Genomic DNA, 19,822 nt, shown 5'->3' with positions numbered 1-19,822 from the left:
TCCTAAAAAGAAGATTATAGTATGCACTATTGTTCCTTCTAATTTGTTTTCTCAGTGCATGCATTGATTTTTCTTTGCCCACATACCTTATGCTGTTGTGTAACTGGTCACCATACAAAAATAAGTAATGATGATAATCATTAATAATAATAATTATTACATGCAATTTTTACACATGAATTGCAAATAAACAATTTAATAACAAATAATTATAACTACAGAGAACATCAGTTATCCAGAATAATTCATGTTCGACCTCTTCCAGATAGCCAAATTTTCTGGATAATTTTTCTGGTAAGATTAAATAAATTTAATCTTATCAGAAAATAAATTTAACCTTACCTTACAATTAAATAATTAAAATTAATTAAATATAAACTAATCTCAGAAAACAGAAACATCCATCCAGGCAGTTTTATGATTTTTATACGAAACAGGAAAATTAGAAAGATTTTTAAATGCTCTTGGTTTTTTCGACTTTCCAATAACGAGCACGGACAATCTGTGTATTCCAATGACATTTGCATACATAGCAATTGTAACTTGCTATTTTCTCATCTTAATTTGTTATAACGAAGCAAACTTACTTTAAAGGACACCGCTGCCGAGTTGTCTTCAGAAAGTTTCTCATCTTGAACATCTAGTTCACGTATACTGTGTCTAAGTTTAAAGTTTTTCAGCCAATCTATGCTTGTAATAAAATCTTTATTACCTCTTAATTTTCAATTAAAATCCAATGCTTTTTCCAGTAAGATTAAATAAATTTAATCTAATTATTTAATTAGATTAAATTTATTTTCACACGACACTGGTTCACCTAAAAGAAAACAAAACAATAGTGCATTCTCTAAAGCGGCATTTTCAGGTTTCGATGTCGTCTTTTTATTGCTAGATCCTCCTTCACTGTTCATAATCAACACAAATTCTGTTATAGCATTGGAATTTTTCTTGGTGTTGTAAATTGTTGAAGTCCTCACTTTAAACTCTTTGGAGAGATTTCCTAAATTTTCACCTTTTCTAATTCTATTAATAATTTCCATTTTTTGTTTCAAAGTTAAAACTACGCGTTTTCTTTTCGTTCACATTTTACTGTAAAAAATTGAGAAAAATAATAAATTGCAGTTTCAGGCCGATATTATTTTTACCAAATCTGGAGCTAAACTAATTTGAAATTCACTCATGGTTTCCGAGAAAACCCAGTAGTCTCTCTGATATTTTTCTAAAGCACACTTATGAAGGTCACATAGAATTCTAGAGGTTACAACCATAAAACAATAAAAACAGTTTGTGGTTTATTGGGCTTTTTGTTTGTACAATCTGTTATAAATGGGTAGTAAACTAGATATTTCGCATATTATAATCAAAATTCAATTTGCAAATGTGATTACTATAACCAGCGCTTGGTGTACTATCGTTAATAAAAAAAAAGAAGAAGAAGAAAGATCAGCCTTTCAAATTATTCTGGATAACCGACGTTCTACTGTATTAGATTAACTAGATTTTACAAATATAAAATTAGCTTTACGAAAACCATGCTTTGACAATTTACCCACATTTTATAAACTGCGGAGTGAACACTCAGAAAATAATCTTTATATACCTCCATACATCCTATAAGTAGGACAATTCAATCAGCCGACCGTGCTAGCCGGGTGGGTAAAGTGCCTGCCTAGCAACCCAAAGGTCGCGGGTTCGATTCCCGCCTCGGGCTTGGATCAAAGTACTGCAAAAACCTTGGGAGGTGCATTATGGCCACAGAAGCCTATGCGCCAACAACTACCAAAAAAAAAAAAAAAAAAAAAATTCAATCTTATCACTGAGGGATTAGAAGTGTAATTTCCCCAAAATAGAATTTATTTTAATTGTTTGTGCTGTGGTTCTTCCAAGTTTTCTTGCAGATAACTTGGTTCCTAACAGATATAACACATAATTTGCATTTGAATAATAGAAATATGTGACACCTTCATGAGGAGGAATCCCTAGCAGGTTGGGACTTTAAGGATACCATTGATGCCTGAAAGCATTTCTGATATGAGTCGTGGGTTTGTCATTTATATAGCCTGTGGCATATATTCTAAGGTCTGTCTAGTAGTAGTCAAACAGAGTTCAAATGATGATTCTTTTCTTTGCATCCGCTTTAAGGAATGTACTGATCTCAAATTAAAACTTGGTGCATTACTAAAAGAATTTGAGTCACTGAAGAAACAAGTGTAACTGAGAGCTCGTCAGGGACTCAAGTATCTTGTGACCTGTCAAGTGATTGCACTCCCAATTCAGGTCACAGAAAATAGTAATAGAGGAATGTGATGCAAGAAAGCAAGCTTATGAGCTTATGTAGCATCAGCCAAAAAAAAAAAAAAAAAAAAAAAAATTCACACAACCATTCCCTCTAAAAATTTGTCCATTTCTTCTTGAATTTATTTAAGCTATCAACTTTCACAACAACAGGTGGAAGTTTGTTCCAGCAATTAACCACTGGCTGGCTAAAGGCAAATTTCCACACATTTGTTCTACGACAGTCTTTCCTCAATTTGAATTTATGCCACCTTAGGTTCGTAATCTGAGCAAGTGGAAGAATCCCATCAGAATTCAGCTTGCTCAAACCATTTAAGGTCTTATACACCTCAGTAGTACTGGTGATTAGTGAATGAACATTAATGATTCACAAAAGCAAGCATATACAGCATTAGCACAAGAAAAAAAAAAAAAAAATACTTCCCATTTCACCTATCAATTTCCTCCAGTAGCTTTTCTAGTTCTTCCTTGAATTAATTGAAAAGTTCTTCCTGCCAGCTATTAACTTCCGCAACCATCCTTCCCCAGTTTGAATTTATGCCCCCTTGTGTAGTCTCAGCAAGTGGAGGAATACCTTTAACATTCAGCTTACTCAATCCATTTAAGGCTTTAAGCATCTCAATCAGATCACTTGCAGGTCCCTAGGCTCCAGACACTGCAATTTGCAGAACTGAACCCTTTGTTCTCCTCACCAGTGTCGTTATCTTTCTCTGTACTCTTTCATCTGCTCTGTATCCTTCCTCAAGTGAGGCCTCCAGACCTTTATGCAGTACTCAACATGTGGCCTAACCATTGCCTTATACAATGGGATAATCACCGCTTATCCCTACTAGCAAAGTACCAGTATATCATTGATAAGACCCCCATGAGCTGCTCTGGCAGCCTGCCTGCACGAAAACTTTATATCTGACTGCACAATTACCTGCAGATATTTTTCATTATCCACTACCCTGAGTGTATTACTGCACAGTTGATAAATGTTACTCTGGGGATACTGCTATCCATATGCAGTACTTTGCTTTTGTCAATGTTAAACTTTTTTAGATCCTGTTGCAGCAGGGTACTGTCATTAATAAGCCTGCCAAACTTGGACATGATGCCTGATATGCTTTCATCGATATCATTCATAAAAAAAAAAAAAAAAAAAAAAACAACAATAGGCCCAACACATTAAATCCTAGAGATCCCACTAATATTAGTTCACAAAGAGCACTGTCCATTAATTACCACTCTCTTCTCCCTCTCACCCATCCCTTTGTCCATATTAGAAACTTGCTCTTCATGCCACTATGTTCCAGTTTGTACAGCAGTCTTTCATATGTAACAGTATCAAAAGATTTCCTGAAATCCAAATATATGATAATACTATTTTTTGCATCCAGTTCTTTTGTGACCATACATTATCCAATCAAATTGGTCAGATAAAATTTCCCCTTAACAAAAGCATGCATTGTTTGAAGTATAATTGCAGTCTTGTCTAGGTGATCCTGCATTACTTCTTTAACCAGTGATTCCATTTTTTTCCCTGGAACAGAAGTTAAACTAACAGATCTGTAGTTACTCATATCGCCCTTTGATCCCGCCCCCCTTTGTGAATTGGGGATACAATTACAAATCTTCAGTCTGCTTGAATGCAATGGATGCACTCATAGTTATGGCTAAGGGTTTGCTTGCTTCCTTCCCTGCCTCTCTTAATATAAATGAGTAGAACCCATCCAACCCAGGTGCTTTTCTCATTTAACTTCAACAATTTCTTTTCCACCTTCCTCACAGTTATTACAAAATTTAGCTTTCTGTTTTGATAAACTTCTGGCTTCCCTTCTCTAAAGAATTCCTCATATGTGAATGTTGCTGCAAAATACTCATTCAGTTTGTCAGCAATCCGAGAGCAGGATCATTAACAGTCAAGCTATCGCTATCAGTTTGACCAATTTGATTCATCCCCTTTCTTCTAGTGTTTTAATTAATAAAGAAGTCTTTGCTGTTTTCTTCGCATCCTTGATAAAGATTTCTCATCTGCCTTTGTTTGCTTAACTTCCTTTGTAACTTGTTTACAGACTAGTTTATATCTACTATAGGCTTCTGTTTATGTTGTCTGATAATTTATATGTATCCCATGCATTTTTCATCTTTGATATGAGTCTCATTAGTTCATTTGACATCCACTTAGGCCTATACCTTGAGTTTTTTTTTTTTTTTTTTTTTTGTTGGTATGAAAAGCCTAGTGGCTTCTATGATTAATTCCTGGAATGCTTCCCATTTAGAATTTGCTGATGGTAACACATCCTCAGTTGGTCCTACTGTATACAATTTAAAAACTGTCTGAGGCCACTGCACTCACCTTTATGAAAGCAAAAACACTTCTCTTTATCCTTGATAATAGTTATATCTTTAAGTAAATCCCAAATCAATGCAATGTGATTACTGACACTTGATGGTTCCTTTATCTGCATAAATGATTACTGCTGATAATGAAATCAAGAGTATTACTCCCTCTGTTGCCCCTCTAACATGCTGCTGTAGAAAACAGTCATCCAATAAATCCACAAAAATCCTGCTAGTCTGTGAGTGACCAATCTGCAAGTTCCATTTAATATTTGGAAAGTTAAAATTCCCCATTATAAGACATTCTGATTTCCTATTTCTCTGTACAGTTGTGTGTTGTACTTATCAGAGTTTTGAGACCTATAACACACTCCTACTCTCATTTTTGCTTTCCTAGTGCTCATGCCATACCAAACTGACTGAACATTGCACTTGCAACCCATGTCAGCTGAATGTGCTACCTTAAATTTTGTGTTTCTTAGCTAAGAGCATAACTGCCCCCATCCTGTCTGTGCTTTCTGTACACATTCTACTTCCCATATTCAAATTCTGCATCCCTTTTATCTGAGTGACACCAAATCTCTGATATCCCAACAGTGTCTGCATTTGATGTCTTGACCAGCACTTCAAATTTCTCAAAGTTGTTTACTGTGCTCCTAGCATTGGTGTACATGCAAGTATACATGCACCTGTTCTTACTCTTAAGTTACCCTAAAAGAGTCCATGTATTTATTTTTTTTTATGATGACTCTCAGCACTCCCTGAAATCCCCAGCTCCTTACTTTCCAGGCTGCTGCTCATTCCAACAGAAACAGTGCAAGAATCACTTTCACCTCTATGTGTGGCTATTGTTAATCTATTAGCAGTTTCTTACCCACCTAACACTGCCTTGATAGCATCAGCAAATATTCTTGCACACTTTCTATTTAAGTGTATCCCATTCCTGTAGAAGCAATCTCTTCTGTTAAAGCATAGACCACACTGAGGAAAATTCTACTCCATCAGCGTTGCACAATCCCTCCAGTGCCAAATTGATTGACAAGGCTCTCATAATATACTCCCTCCTATTATGCCTGGGCATATTTGCAGACACTTTCAAATTTAATCCTAATTCGCAAATTTTTTACCTGTGAAGTAAGTCTGCAGATCTATTCTTAATGCCATTAGTGCCAACATGTACATGTGAATGGTATTATTCCTCTTGCTAAAACTACACACATGAGATGGCATAAATTTAAGTTGAGAAAGAATGGTTACAGGATAGATGTGTGGAAGTTTGCCTTCAGCTAGCGGGTGGTTGATTGTTGCAACGGACTTCCATCTGCTGTTGTTGGAAGTGGATGGTTTGAATAAATTCAAGGAAAAACTAGCCAAATTCTTGGAGGTTATGATGGGAGAAGGGTGTAGCATTTTTTCTTTAGTATGCTTTCTTGCATCATTTATCACTACTACTACTTCTTTCATCAAACTCTGTTTGCTTATATGTTTTCCCTTCCCCTTTTCTGTATAAAATTATAAAGCATGCGAACAGCACAAACAATGTCGATAATTATCTCTTCTTCTTGACAAATAATAGTGCTCGTTAAAACTTTCGGCACCTCCATAGCCAGGTGGGAAGGAGCAGCAGCGTAGCACACGCTTCTTGATTAGACCGGGGTTCAAGCCCGTCACCACTAAATACCGAGGATGCGGAAAGGTCAGGGAATGACCACCGCATATCCCGGAGCAATATGGCCTTAGTTGCTAATGCTCCTAAAAACCAAATAACAAACAACAACAACAAAAGTTAAAACTTTAAACTTTCTGTAAACCATGCCAAATCTGCATTCAACGGTATTTTGGGTCCTGCTAATATAGGTATAAATTTTTTTTCGGTCATCAAGTGCTTTCCTTGCATTTGGTTGCATTATATGTGTATGCAAAGGATGTTTCATCACATACAAAGTTTCATCGCAGAAAAAATTTAAAGACAGCACAAATTATCAACATGCTAAAAGAGGTGAGGTAATAGATCTCAGGAGGAGATTGAGCATCTCAAGGAACTATATAAGATGGCAAGGAGAACATATTTTAATAGTATCTACAGGGAAAGCATTCAGCTTGGGATAGGTTAGTTGAATCACAGCTTAAAGATGTTTACTTGGGTTAATGCTATAAATTGGTCTGTGAGAAAATACATCCAGGCAAAACTTTTTTTGTCTATTTTAACTTTGGATAATGTTGAAACACTTACTTGATCCATTTCTATCAATGCTCTGCTTGATGGAATTGTTCATCAAGATGTTATGGTCCCTGAAAGTAATGAACAAACTATAATGAGACTTGAACGTTTAACCTCTGGTCGCAACAGTTATGAGGATTCTTTCTCACAAATTGAAATTGGAAATGCAGTAAACACAATGAAACATGGAAAATGTCCCATGACATTTTCCACATTTCATGTTTGGAAACGAGGGGGTGTTTCCAAAATCTTGGTGCTAGGTGCAATCAAAAAGATCATGGATTTGGTTTCTGCTTCATAGTGTAAATATGTTTTCAGCTCTTCATGGACTTCAAAGAGGCCTTTGACACGGTTTGGTGGCAGAGTGTCCTGGCGAGGTTCCAGGAGGCAGGGGTCTCTGTTCCAGTTTACTGGCTTATTTCAAGTTACTTTAGTGATAGATATGTTTCTGTTACTTCAGGTTATTGTTCTGTGACCAGACCTGGGGGCAGCCCCTATCACTAGGGGCTACCCTCAGGGATCCATTCTCGGCCCTCTTTGCTGGAATGTGGTCCTTAATGGGTGGCTTTCTGTGGACCAGGATAAAGTTCTAAAATTGCTTTCGCCAATGGTCTTATGTTAATTTTTGGAAAGTCAAAGCCAGAATTATAAAACAGCTAATGATATATTGGATGACTTAAATTTAAACTGTTGGTGTTTAACACCAACAGGTTTTTTTTTTTTTTTTTTAGGGATTAAAACTTTTAATCCCTAAAAAAAATCTACCGCCCAAAAAATTAATGGTGAAGCAATTAAAATTACTCATACTTATAAATATTTGGGAATTATATTGGATGACTCCTTTAATTTTGTTTATCATGCTAAATAGGTATTACATAAGATCAAGGTGTTGACAGGTAAAATAATGACAATCAGCAAAAATATCTGTGGCCTTAAGCCCTCTATTCTCAAATTGTATTATTCGTGTTTTTTATTTTTACCAATAACTTGCTATGCTGCTGTTGCCTGGGGCTCCAAAGTTAATTAGTGCCGACCGGGCTAGCCGGGTGGGTAAAGTGCCTACTTAGCAACCCAAAGGTCGCGGGTTCGAATCACGGCTCAGGCTTGGATCAAAGTACTGAAAAAACCTTGGGAGGTGCATTATGGCCACAGAAGCCGATGCGCCAACAACTACCAAAAAAAAAAAAAAAGTTAATTAGTGTTCAGTTAGAAAGTACCTTTTGCAGGCACACTGCTTTTTCTTTTGGCTGTGTCTGGGGCCTGTAAAATGGTTTCGACCTTGGCTCTGCAGTTCTCTGTTTTAGAATACCAGTACAATATGAGATAATTTTTCAACACCTGCAGTATCATCTTAGATAAAATCTACCAGCTGGTGTGGGAAATTACTTTCTGAATCTTGATTTACTGGAAAAATATGATATTGCTAGCCTTCGGAGTGAATTTTTAAGGGATTGGCAACTAGACTGGAGTAAATAAGAGTTAGGTAAAATTACAAATAAATTCATTCCTCATGTCTCGGAATGTAATAAACAGGTGAACTGGTTTAATCCTGGTCTTAATGTTACATTTCTGTTAACAGGACACGGGAAACTTAACAGCAAGTTATTTTCTTTTGGTTTGGTCAACTCTCCTCTCTGTCATTGCGGTACTCCTAAGACTGTGGAGCATCTGTTATTTGACTGTAACGTATTTTTTTTTTAGGAAAATCCCAAACACGAGAGGTATTTGAACCTGTAATACTTAGTACAGTGCTTGGGTTGGAGCTTGATAAGACGAATGAAGATACAGTGGATTCCAGTTACTTGGGCCACTGGTTAATGGGGGCAGCTGTTTATTTGGGCATATCTTAAAAACAGAACCCAATCAAGAAAATAACCAGGGTTTATTTCGCTTAATTGGAACAACATGCTGTTTAATCAGGGCAGGAGACCGCAGCACTGGAGATTACCCTACGATTGTCTCCGACCATACTGTGTGGTTTGGTCGGATTTCTGGAGGTCACAAACATAAAACAATAAAAACAATTAGCATTAGTAGAGGCATTTGATGCAAGAAAGCAAGCTTATGCAGCATCAGCCAAAAAAAAATAAATAAAAAATAACCACTTCCACTTCACCCCTCCGTTCGTTCGAAATACCTGTCCAGCTGAGCCTTAAACTTATTTAGGCTATCAACTTCCACGACAAGGGATGGAAGTCTGTTCCACCTACCAACCACCCGCTGGCTAAAGGCAAATTTCCGCACATCTATCCTACATCTGTCTTTCCTCAATTTGAACTTATGCCCTCTCAGGTGATTATTCTGAGCAAGAGGAAGAATCCCATCAGCATTGAGCATGCTCAAACCATTCAAGGCTTTGTACACCTCTATCAGATCACCTCGCTGGTGCCTAGTCTCCAGACACTGTAATTCGCAAAACTTAAGCCTTTCTTCGTAAGAGCACCCCCTTTGTTCCATTCACTAATCTTGTTGCTCTTCTCTGTACTCGTTCCAGCAGCTCTACATCCTTCTTGAAATGAGGCCTCCAGGCCTGTATACAGTACTCTAGGTGTGGCCTGACCATTGCCTTATACAAGGGAATAATCACCTCCTTATCCCTGCTAGAAAAATTCCTATATATCATTGACAATACACCATGAGCTACTCTTGCAGCCCGTCTACACTGCTCAGAGAACTTCATATCTGCCTGCACAACCACCCCCAGGTCCCTTTCATTCTCTGCCACTGTCAGTGTAGTACCACAGAGTTGATACGTTGCTCTGGGGTTGCTGTTCCCCATATGTAGTACTTTACATTTGTCAATGTTAAACTTCATTTGCCACCTCTCAGCCCATCTGCTCAACCTTTCCAGATTCTGTTGCAGCAGCATAGTGTCAGTAGTGTCCTTGACAACCCTGCCAACCTTCGTATCGTCTGCAAACTTGGACATTAAGCTTGATATACCATCATCAATATCATTTATAAATACAGAAAACAATAAAGGACCCAATACTGAACCCTGAGGGACTCCACTAATAACATTAGTCCACGATGAGCAGTGTCCATTGATTACCACTATCTGTCTTCTCCCCCTCAACCACCCCTTTATCCATAGCAGCAATTTGCCTCCAATGCCACACTGCTCCAATTTGTGCAGCAGTCTTCCATGTGCAACAGTATCAAAAGCCTTTCTAAGATCCAAGTATATAATATCAAAGTTATTCCCTGCATCCAGTTCTTTTGTGACTGCATCATAGTATCCAATCAAATTGGTCAGGCAAGACATCCCCTTAACAAAACCATGCTGTGTCCGAACTATAACTGAAGTCTTGTCTAGATGATCCTGCAGTGCTTCTTTAACCAGTGCCTCCATTAATTTTCCGGGAACAGAAGTTAAACTCACAGGTCTATAATTACTTGTGTCAGCCTTTGATCCTCCCTTGTGAATTGGGGTCACATTTGCACATCTCCAGTCCATGGGTACTCTCCTGAGTCCAAGGAAGCTCTCATAATTATGGCTAAGAGTTTGCTTACTTCCTTTGCTGCCTCCTTTAATATAACTGGATAGATCCCATCCACCCCAGGTGCCTTTCTTGTGTTTATCTTCAACAATTTCTCCTCCACTTTACTCTCAATTATTACAAGATTCTCTAGCTTACTGCTAGAGTTGAATACACCTCTGGCATTCCCCTCGCTGAATAACTCCTCATGTGTGAATATCGATGCAAAATATTCATTTAGTTTGTTAGCTACCTGAGCAGGGTCATCAACAGTTGACCCATCGATATCAAGTGGACCAATCTGATTCATCCCCTTCCTTCTAGAGTTTACATAAGTAAAGAACTCTTTGCTGTTTTTCTTTGCATCCCTTGCCAAGGATCTCTCGTAATCTGCCTTCGCCTGCCTAACCTCCTTTGTAACTTGGTTACAGATCAACTTGTATCTATCATAGGCTTCTGTGTCACATGTTAATTTGTATGTATCCCATGCATTTTTCTTCTCTGCCATATGCCTCATTAGTTCATCTGACATCCATTTAGGCCTAAACCTTGAACAATATTTCTTAGTTGGTATGTAAAGCCTAGTAGCTTGCAAGATAAGTTCTTTGAATGCTTCCCATTTTGAATTTGCTGTTGGTAACATCATCAGTTGATCCCACTGTATAGAATTTAAATACTGTCTCAGTCCATCGTAGTCGCCTTTACGAAAGCAATACCCCTTCCCTTTACCCCTAATGGTAGTTTCCTCTTTGAGTAACTCCCACTTCAGAACACTGTGATCACTGCCACCTAGTGGTTCATTTATATGCAGATTCTTAATGCATGAATAATCACTACTGATAATCAAATCAAGAGTATTACTCCCTCTAGTTGCCTCTAGTTGATCCCAGTTAGCAATTACCTGTTTATTGGGCTTTTCTGTTAGTGCAAACTATCATAAACAGATGATAAACTTGATCTTATTGAATTTGCGATAATACTGACAGTGGGAATTCTGTGGGTTATTATGGTGAAATGTGTTTAAACTTCCATGGAATCTTCAATCATATGAAAAAATTAATTTTCAGAATCTTCTCTTCATTCCTATTTTTAAAGCTTCGTAACTTGTTACTCCATTCTCACTTGTGCGTATCGTGTTACTTGCAATTTGCATGTGCCGTGTTCTTTGTTATTGATTACTTATCTTTTTACTGTTTTAAATTTTAACCCCCACCCACAAATGTCAATTAGTTAGTGTGTGCATATTACAGTACATATTAATTATTCCGATTATCACATATATTCTTCTGATTTTCACATATCATTTAATTTTTTAATTGGTAAAGTAATAAAGGGTAATTTTGTGCTTAATATATCTTTACTTTTATAGCCTGTGGATAATATTCCTCCTATTTTCGCTAATTAGAATCGCTGTTTAATAGAATTAAAATTCAATTCACAAACGTGATCACAATGACTGGCTCTTGCTACACATTGTATAGTAAACGGCACTTTATTATGGTGAGTCCACCGTAACGTGATTTGATTGTACAGTGAACCAAATGTAAAGTGGGTGTCCATTGTATTTTTAACTATTTACATGAAACTTCTGATAATTGGGGCAGCCGCTTAATCGGGCCAAAATGCACTAGTCTTGATGTGTCCCAAATAACCGGAGTCAACTGTATTTGTTGACATTAGACTTGAACTTCTGTAGACTAATTTTCAGGAAATATGTATGAAGGAAGGTTGTTCAAGAAAACGGCAGTTGAATGAATAAATGAAAAGTTGGTTCTATGAGTTTGAAGTTGACAGAAAATGGATGTTGTCTGGTGGCAGCACATGTTCCAACTGTTTTGAAAGAAAGAGTGGGAATTATAGAAGCCAATTCAGAAGAACTGTGCCCATGGAAGTATCTGTAGAAAATGAATGCAGCAGAAACAGTACGTCTATGGGACAGCGAGTGAAGAGACTCTGTTAGAGATGAGTCATTAATTAACCTTCTGAATGGAATGTAGAAGTGTAAGAGGGAGGTTTTGGGGGCACTGCCCCAGATATGAGAGCAATATTCCATGGTAGGGTGGATTTGCGATTTGTACAGAGTGAACAGCTGTTTGGGAGAAAAGTAATGCCGAGAGCGAAAGAGAAAACCGAGTTTTTTAGATGCAGAGGAAGCAATATTTGTAATGTGCTTGTGCCAAGAGAGATTAGAAGTGAGGGTAATCTCCAAAAGAGATATATCATCTTGCCTAGAAATCAGTGTCACCAAAGATAAGCATAGGGGCAGAAGAATCCTTTTTGTGAGATAAGACAAGACTGAGTTTTAGAAGGATTGAAATCAACTACTAAGTTGTCTTTGCCCCACTGGAGAATTACCTGGAGATCGGCATTTAAGGAATTGGTAGTGGATATTCGAGAAGTTGAAGCTGATTGAGCAAGGCAAGGTTTTCAAGGTTTCAAAATGGAAAGCGGAATGCAATGTGCTATCATCAGCAAAACTATGGATAGGATTTCCAATCAATGGAAGAAGGTCATTAATATACAAGAGGGAAAGAGTTGGGGAAAGAACTGAATCTTGGGGGGGACACCAGCATTAGTGGAGAAGTTATAAGACAGAAAGCCATCTACCATGACAAGACCTTTATGCCAAACATGATCGAAAGCCTTTCAGATGTCAAGAGCAACTGCTTGTGTTTCACCGAACTTGAAAATTGAATTTGTCCATAAATGGGTAACATAAGCCAGAATATCACTAGTGGATCGACACTGACTGAATCGATACTGGCGATTCTTGTTCAGATGGAGTTGGCAATTAATTGATTTCTCCATTACTGTAGAACAAGTGGAAGTAATTGCAATGGGACAATAATTGGATGGGAGGGATTTGTCACCCTTTTTAGGAATTAGTTGGATATGAGAAAATTTCCAAGCAGAAGGAAAAACACCATTGGAATAAGAAAGTGAAAAAAAAGGCAGCAAAGAACAGGAGTAACTGTTCTTTGGATATTAGACGTGAGCTACAAATCCTAACTGAGATATTTGATTTGATAAATTGAACTCAGTTCTTAGATAAGGATAATTTTATGGCTTTGCAGTATGCAGATAAGCTGTTTACCAGAAGAAAATCTATAATGAATACAAATATACCTTGAATTGACTAACACAATTGTGATTCATTACTTAATTAGTATGTATGTGAATTCTAAAATTAATAGAATGCAATGATAACAGATTGAGCTCCTTGTTTCATGAATGGAATATTGTACATATTTGTAAATAATCTTTGGACTGAATTTAAGGGCCCGTGTATCTTGATTCTGGAATAAAACTTGAAAAGAGTATTGATGATGTATTAATGTATTTATGCATTATTGCAAAATGTTAAACTATAGTCTAGTAATATTGGGATTGAATCAGACAGATGATTGGTTTAATTGTTTTTGAAAGTGATATATTATTGAATATTATGTTTATTGAACTTGGATTGCACTGCTGATACTTAGCTGCTGTATATGAGACTTGGTTTTTACATGTTGGATTTCTCTTCAATGTATACGACATTGGCTCCCAGAAGTATCGTGGAAATTGATGATTGGTTTGTCCAAGCTGTAGATATGTTGTGGATGAGAAAAAATCATTCGGTCTCTGTATCTTTTCTGTTTTGGTCGTGAGTTGATTGTAAGGACCAAACTTAGGATAGGGTTTGATTTGTTTGCATTAATTGTTGATTTGTTGGGCAGTATGGTGAAACTTGACAATTTAAGCATAGAAAGGATACATGCTGTATGTTTATGTTCTCTTTTAGGTGTATTTGTATTGGTTAACCTGCTTGATAGGGTTAATTAAAGTGTATCCTCTAAAATGGATGGAGTTTACATGCTAAAGCTGATTTCATCATTATTACGTTGTTGTAGAATGTTAGTTTTTTTTTTTTACTGTTTTATTAAGAGTGTTCTAAATCAAGGGTCCCCAACCTACAGCCCACAGGCCGGATCCGGCCCGAAAGACTATTTCATCGGCCTCGTGAAATTTATTCTATAGAAAACTTTTTTGGTTGCTACATATCGTATATAAGGATATTTTTAATCAAAATATAATGTAAATGCATCCAAATATAATTTTGTAACATTGTTGCAATTCTGTGCGCTTCCACTTGGCAGCAGTGTTTCTTGCGATGTCGGAAATCCCAACAGTGTGAGTATCCAAGGCTATAAGTTTATAGTCTTGAGTATTTACGGCGAACACGAGTTGTCAAAAAGTGAAATAGTAAAGTTAAAATAAGCGACTGTTAAAACAATTGCTAAATACTAAATACAATTGCTAAGTATTAGTGAAAGAATTGTATGCAATGCGTTCTTTGCCGTTTTCAATGTAAAGACGAGTACACATATTAATCTTTCTCCTGGTCAGCTATTCTCATTCAGACCGTAGTCGTCGGGCCACTGCACCGATTATCATGCGCAACAATTTATTAGTGCTATTTGTATAAATGCATATTATTTTTAATTTTATTTAACTTTGAATTTTTAATTTTAATTTTAGCGAATCAAGATGTCAAGGAAAAGAAAAATTGATTCCGAATGTCGTGTCTTCAATGAACTTTGGTCGATTAATTATTTTTTTATAAGGGACAATAACCGATGTACCTGCCTTATATGTAAGGAAGCAGTTTCTGTGTTGAAAGAATATAATTTGAAATGGCATTATAAGATAAAATATGCCTCAACTTAAGATAAACTTCAAGGAGAGTTGCGAAACAAGAAATTACAAGAGCTGAGCTTTGATTTCAAGAGGCAACAACAACAGATGACATGTTTCACTAATCAGAATTTAAATTTAATTAGAGCTAGTTTGCGAGCATCTCAAATCATTGCTGAAGAAGGGAGAGCTTTTACTGATGGCGAGTTTGTGAAAAGAGTGTGCCTATCAATTGCAGAAGAAATATGCCCTGATCAAGTTAAGCACTTCACTGCTATAAGTTTATCAGCATCAACTTTAGCAAGAAGAATCAAAGACTTGTCTGCTAATGTTAAAGATCAGCTGAAACAAAAAGTTATAGATTTTATAAATTTTTCGATTGCAATTGATGAAAGTGAAGATATTACCAACACAGCACAGTTACTCATTTACATACGCGGTATAAATCAAAATTTTGAAGTCACAGAAGAAATGGCTGCACTTGAAAGCTTGAAGAATAGAACCTCTGGTGAAAACATATTTTCTAGCATATAAAAAGTGTTTGAAGACCTGCAGCTTGATTGGGAATTGTTGACAGCAATTACGATCGATGGTGCAAAGAATATGGTTGGAAAAAATATTGGTTTCATCGGCCATGTTAATAATATTTTGATTCCAAAAACATCGAAAGACCTATGCAATTTCATTGTGTTATTCACCAGCAATCATTTTGCGGTAAATTTTTGTCTTTGAACTCAATCATTTCGACTATAATTAGCATTGTGAATTTTATACGCAAAAATGGCCTGAACCATCATCAGTTTAAAATTTTCTTGGAGGAAATCGAAAGCGAATATGGTGATTTGTTGTATCATACAGAGGTGCAATGGTTGAGTCACGGTAATGTGTTAAAAAGATTTTTTCAACTCAGAACCGAAACAGACATATTCATGAACAAAAAATTAAAACCAGTCCCAGAATCAACAGACTCTAAATGGTTATGGGAACTTGCATTTTTAACAGATATTTGTGAATATTTGAATACATTGAATAAAAAACTTCAAAGTCGCGATCTACTTGTAAATGACTTGTTCTACAATATTAAAGCATTTCAGAAAAAATTAGAATTATTTAAAAATTAAACTGAACAAAATAATTTTTCCCATTTTTTTGTGTTCTGAAAGTTTATATAATAATATGCCCAATTGTGATTTTTCTACTGACAATTTTGTCCAAAATCTTGAATTATTGATGGAAGCATTTGTTGATTTCGAAAACAATAGAAATTTATTTACATTATTTCAGAATCCATTTGATGTAAATGTTTCACAAATAGATAAAGATCTACAATTAGAAATCATAGATCTTCAAAGTAACGATAACATAAAAACATTATTGAAAAATGAAAAATTAATTAACTTTTATAAAATTTTGACAGAAAATGAATTTCCAGAATTAAAAAAATTAGCAAGAAGAATAATTTCTATTTTTGATAGCACTTACCTATGTGAACAAACATATTCAAAAATGAAATATATAAAATCCAAACATTGATCAAGAATGACAGATGAACATTTGCAAGACTTTTTAAGATTGGGAACTTCTACTATTAAACCTAACATTTCAATTATTGCTAAATCAAAACAACTACAAACATCTAATAGATTTGCTATTTCTGTAATATCAAATGTGATTATAATAATAAAAATTGTGATTTTTAATATGACTGTCTTGATTTACAATAAATATCCCTTGTTTATAATTTTTTATAGTTTTTCTATCTTGTACACCCTGTTTGATCTGGTGAAGTCGCTAAAATCGTTTTTTGGTTTACAGTGTTTTTAGTCGTCAAAATTACACCGACTCTGGCCCGCCATTTGTTATGAATTTTCTATGTGGCCCTCCAATGAAAAAGGTTGGGGACCCCTGTTCTAAATGATGGCTTGTGTCATATGATTACTTCTTCACATAAGTGCAGGAGTGAAAGCACCCTTCCTGCAAGGGTTAAATTAAATTAATCTCCAAAAATGATTGTAGTTTTGATAACCAAATTTGGTATTTACTTATTGCTGTAAATTGTGATTTGTCTATTCTTCTCTTGTTGAGAGAAATGTTAAATTGTTGGCTTTGTAAATAATGTGTATATTAGTTTTACTTTTGATCTGGTTGGTGTGGCCTTACTGAATTGTAAGGCCACCCCCCCCCCCCCAAGCTAGCAGTTTTCCAACACAACTATCACTGCCTCAATAGCATCAGCAAATATTCTTGCACCCCTTCTATTCAAGTGTATCCCATCTCTGTAAAAACAGTCTCTCCTGTTAACAAGCACAGACCATGCTGAGAAAAATTCTACCCCATGTGCCTTGCACATTATCTCCATGGCCAAATTGATTGTTAAGGCTCTCAACACATACTCCCTCCTATTGTGTGGGAACAATTGCAGACACTTTCAAATGTAACCCTAACTTTTTTTTCAACATAAGTTTGCAGATCTCCTACTCTTAATGTCATTGTGCCAACATGTACAAATATCAGCTTTTGTGTCCTTAAAAGATATTTGCTCTACAACATCATTTACAGATACTCTGGTCCTATTCCACCTATCCTTCTTGCAAAGGAGTGAGCATCACATCCTAAAAAAATATGCAACTTGTGAAATATTTGGACCTTTCTGGAACAGGACATGATCCAGCCAAGGGGGATCATGTCCTGTCTTTGTGTGTGCTAAGCATAGAGAGAGTGTGAAGAAATTAGGAGCCAACTCGTTCTGATGGGCATTTATGAGAGTTTGAACAGTAGGGTAGATGCCCATGAAGGAATTAAAATAGGAGCCCATCAAGCTCTGAGCTGCCCAACTGAACACCGGAGTTCACTCTTTTGCACAGACAACACAGCTTCAAGGCAGAATGTGCTGGTCTCACAGTTACTAGTAAATGCCAGTGACTATTGTCAGGGATATGGGAAATATTTTGAGCCTACTGTGGACAACCATTTTGAAACAAGTTTTGGCAGGTATTTGGAGTCTATTTTTGGCAAACATTCTCACTTGAGTGGACAAGGAGTCAGAGGTCCAAACAAAAAATTCAGAGGAAAGAAAAACAAAAGAAAAGTGTCATCACTAAATACGGCAAATAAAGCTCTCATAGAATGTACTAAACATGAAATAATAAGCTCAAAGAGGATGACCCAAGGAAAATGTTTTTGTTAAATTTATTACCAGACATACAAAAATTAAGTTATACCCAAATGCAAATTTTTCACAGAAGGGTTTTGGATACACTGGGCTCATTATCATTGGAACCTGCAACTCCTATTTCTTCTGCTGCATTGTCAGATGGACGTTACCATAATGTTTCAACAAAGCAAAACTTCTCAGTATTTCCATATGCCAATTACATGAATGTTGCTCACTATTATGAAAACTTTTCATCCAAACAAAGTTACAATCAAATTCAAATCAATATATGTTTTGTTTTATACATCATAGATTATTATTAAGATGTTGATTTGTGTTATTTCTGTATTTGTTTCAAATAAATTGATAACAAATAATTTTCCTTACTTAAGAGTTATTAACAGCAATTCTTCACCACCTACACAGTCCCTGAATCTGGTATCCATTTTCTTTATGGAAGGCCTACTATTTTAACCAGCTTGCTAAAGTCTGCTGGACTCATCCTGTATGTAGTCTAAAATTTGGAAGGATCGTGCAGTTCTTTTGAAGCCCCAAGCTTATCTTCGTTCAAAATTGTTCACAAAATATGGATGAATCCATAAGTGTTTCTCTTCTCCCCCCCCTGCTTCTTAAAAGAGTCTAGAAGAGAAAAATATCATCCTCGTTGGAGGAAGACATTGCAACAACTGTTGATCAGCAGTTGTGAAGGTGTGAAAATCAATATACAACTGATTACATGAGATCAGTCTCATACAACTGATTTCATGCAACTTGCTGTCACTCTAGTGAGAAAGCTGCCTAAGAAGATCTTTCACAAACATGTTAAAATTAAAAATATTAGTTATCTGTTTATAAGTCTGGCACTTCCACATCCCATATGACTGGAGAGCTTTTGATGTTCAATACATGATGATATCCATCATTTAAAGCAACAATTTTCCAGAACACAATTTAACAGCAACATGTACTACCAATCACTTAGTGAACAGCTTTCTCTGCTGAGGTCTGATGACTCTTCCAAGCACAAGCACTGCGACACCATTTTAGTCATTAAACACTTGTTTATTGAATGTCATGATTTTATCATTACCCACCATTAATGTTTTAGCAGTTTTAACTGTTTGACTGAGCATTAAGAGTCAAATTTTATCTGGCAAACATAGCATTTCTGAAATTTTTCTGTTTTTAAAAATTATAAATTTATATGAATATATATAAATGCATTTTAATAGTTGTATACTTCTCTGTTAGTTGTTTTTTGTTTTTATACATTTTTTCATAGTAACTTAATTGTAGGTTACCACTGATTTTTAAAACATTTCTTTGGATTTGGCATATCATGGCCTAGTCTGTGCACCATAAAACTTCAAATTAAATCAAACTGTAGCCACAGCACAATTACAGCTAAATTTTCTTTCAAAAATCTGCTTTATAATTTTATAGGACAAACAATCAAGTAAATTTTTATCAGCTGATGTCAGTTACGAACAGAAGATCACTACATTCCACAGCGAATTCAACTCACTGTTGTTGGAGCTCTTGGAAATGATCTCTGCAAATGGACATAGCAAGTATAGTGCCAAAATGGTTGATATGTTACATAGGTAAATGTTTTTATTTATAAAATTTGTAACCAAGTATTTAAATTCTGATAACAGAATGACATGGATG

The 19,822-nt window shown here is 36.0% G+C and overlaps 1 protein-coding gene across 1 annotated transcript in view; it reads left to right on the top strand.

Moving 5' to 3' along the window:
• The window catches only part of LOC150076326 (gamma-tubulin complex component 2-like), a 210,126-nt gene that overhangs the window by 176,612 nt on the left and 13,692 nt on the right, over positions 1-19,822 (top strand). Inside the window, 1 exon segment of the mRNA XM_090388143.1 lies at positions 19,595-19,755. Coding sequence (XP_090244269.1) covers positions 19,595-19,755 — 161 coding nt within the window.

The sequence above is a fragment of the Mastigoproctus giganteus genome, chromosome 13, assembly GCF_048544385.1.
Source record: "Mastigoproctus giganteus isolate SK-2022 chromosome 13, ASM4854438v1, whole genome shotgun sequence".
NCBI lineage: Eukaryota > Metazoa > Arthropoda > Arachnida > Uropygi > Thelyphonidae > Mastigoproctus > Mastigoproctus giganteus.
The sequence above is the reverse complement of the archived record's forward strand: the minus strand, read 5'-3'. Positions and strand labels throughout refer to the sequence as shown.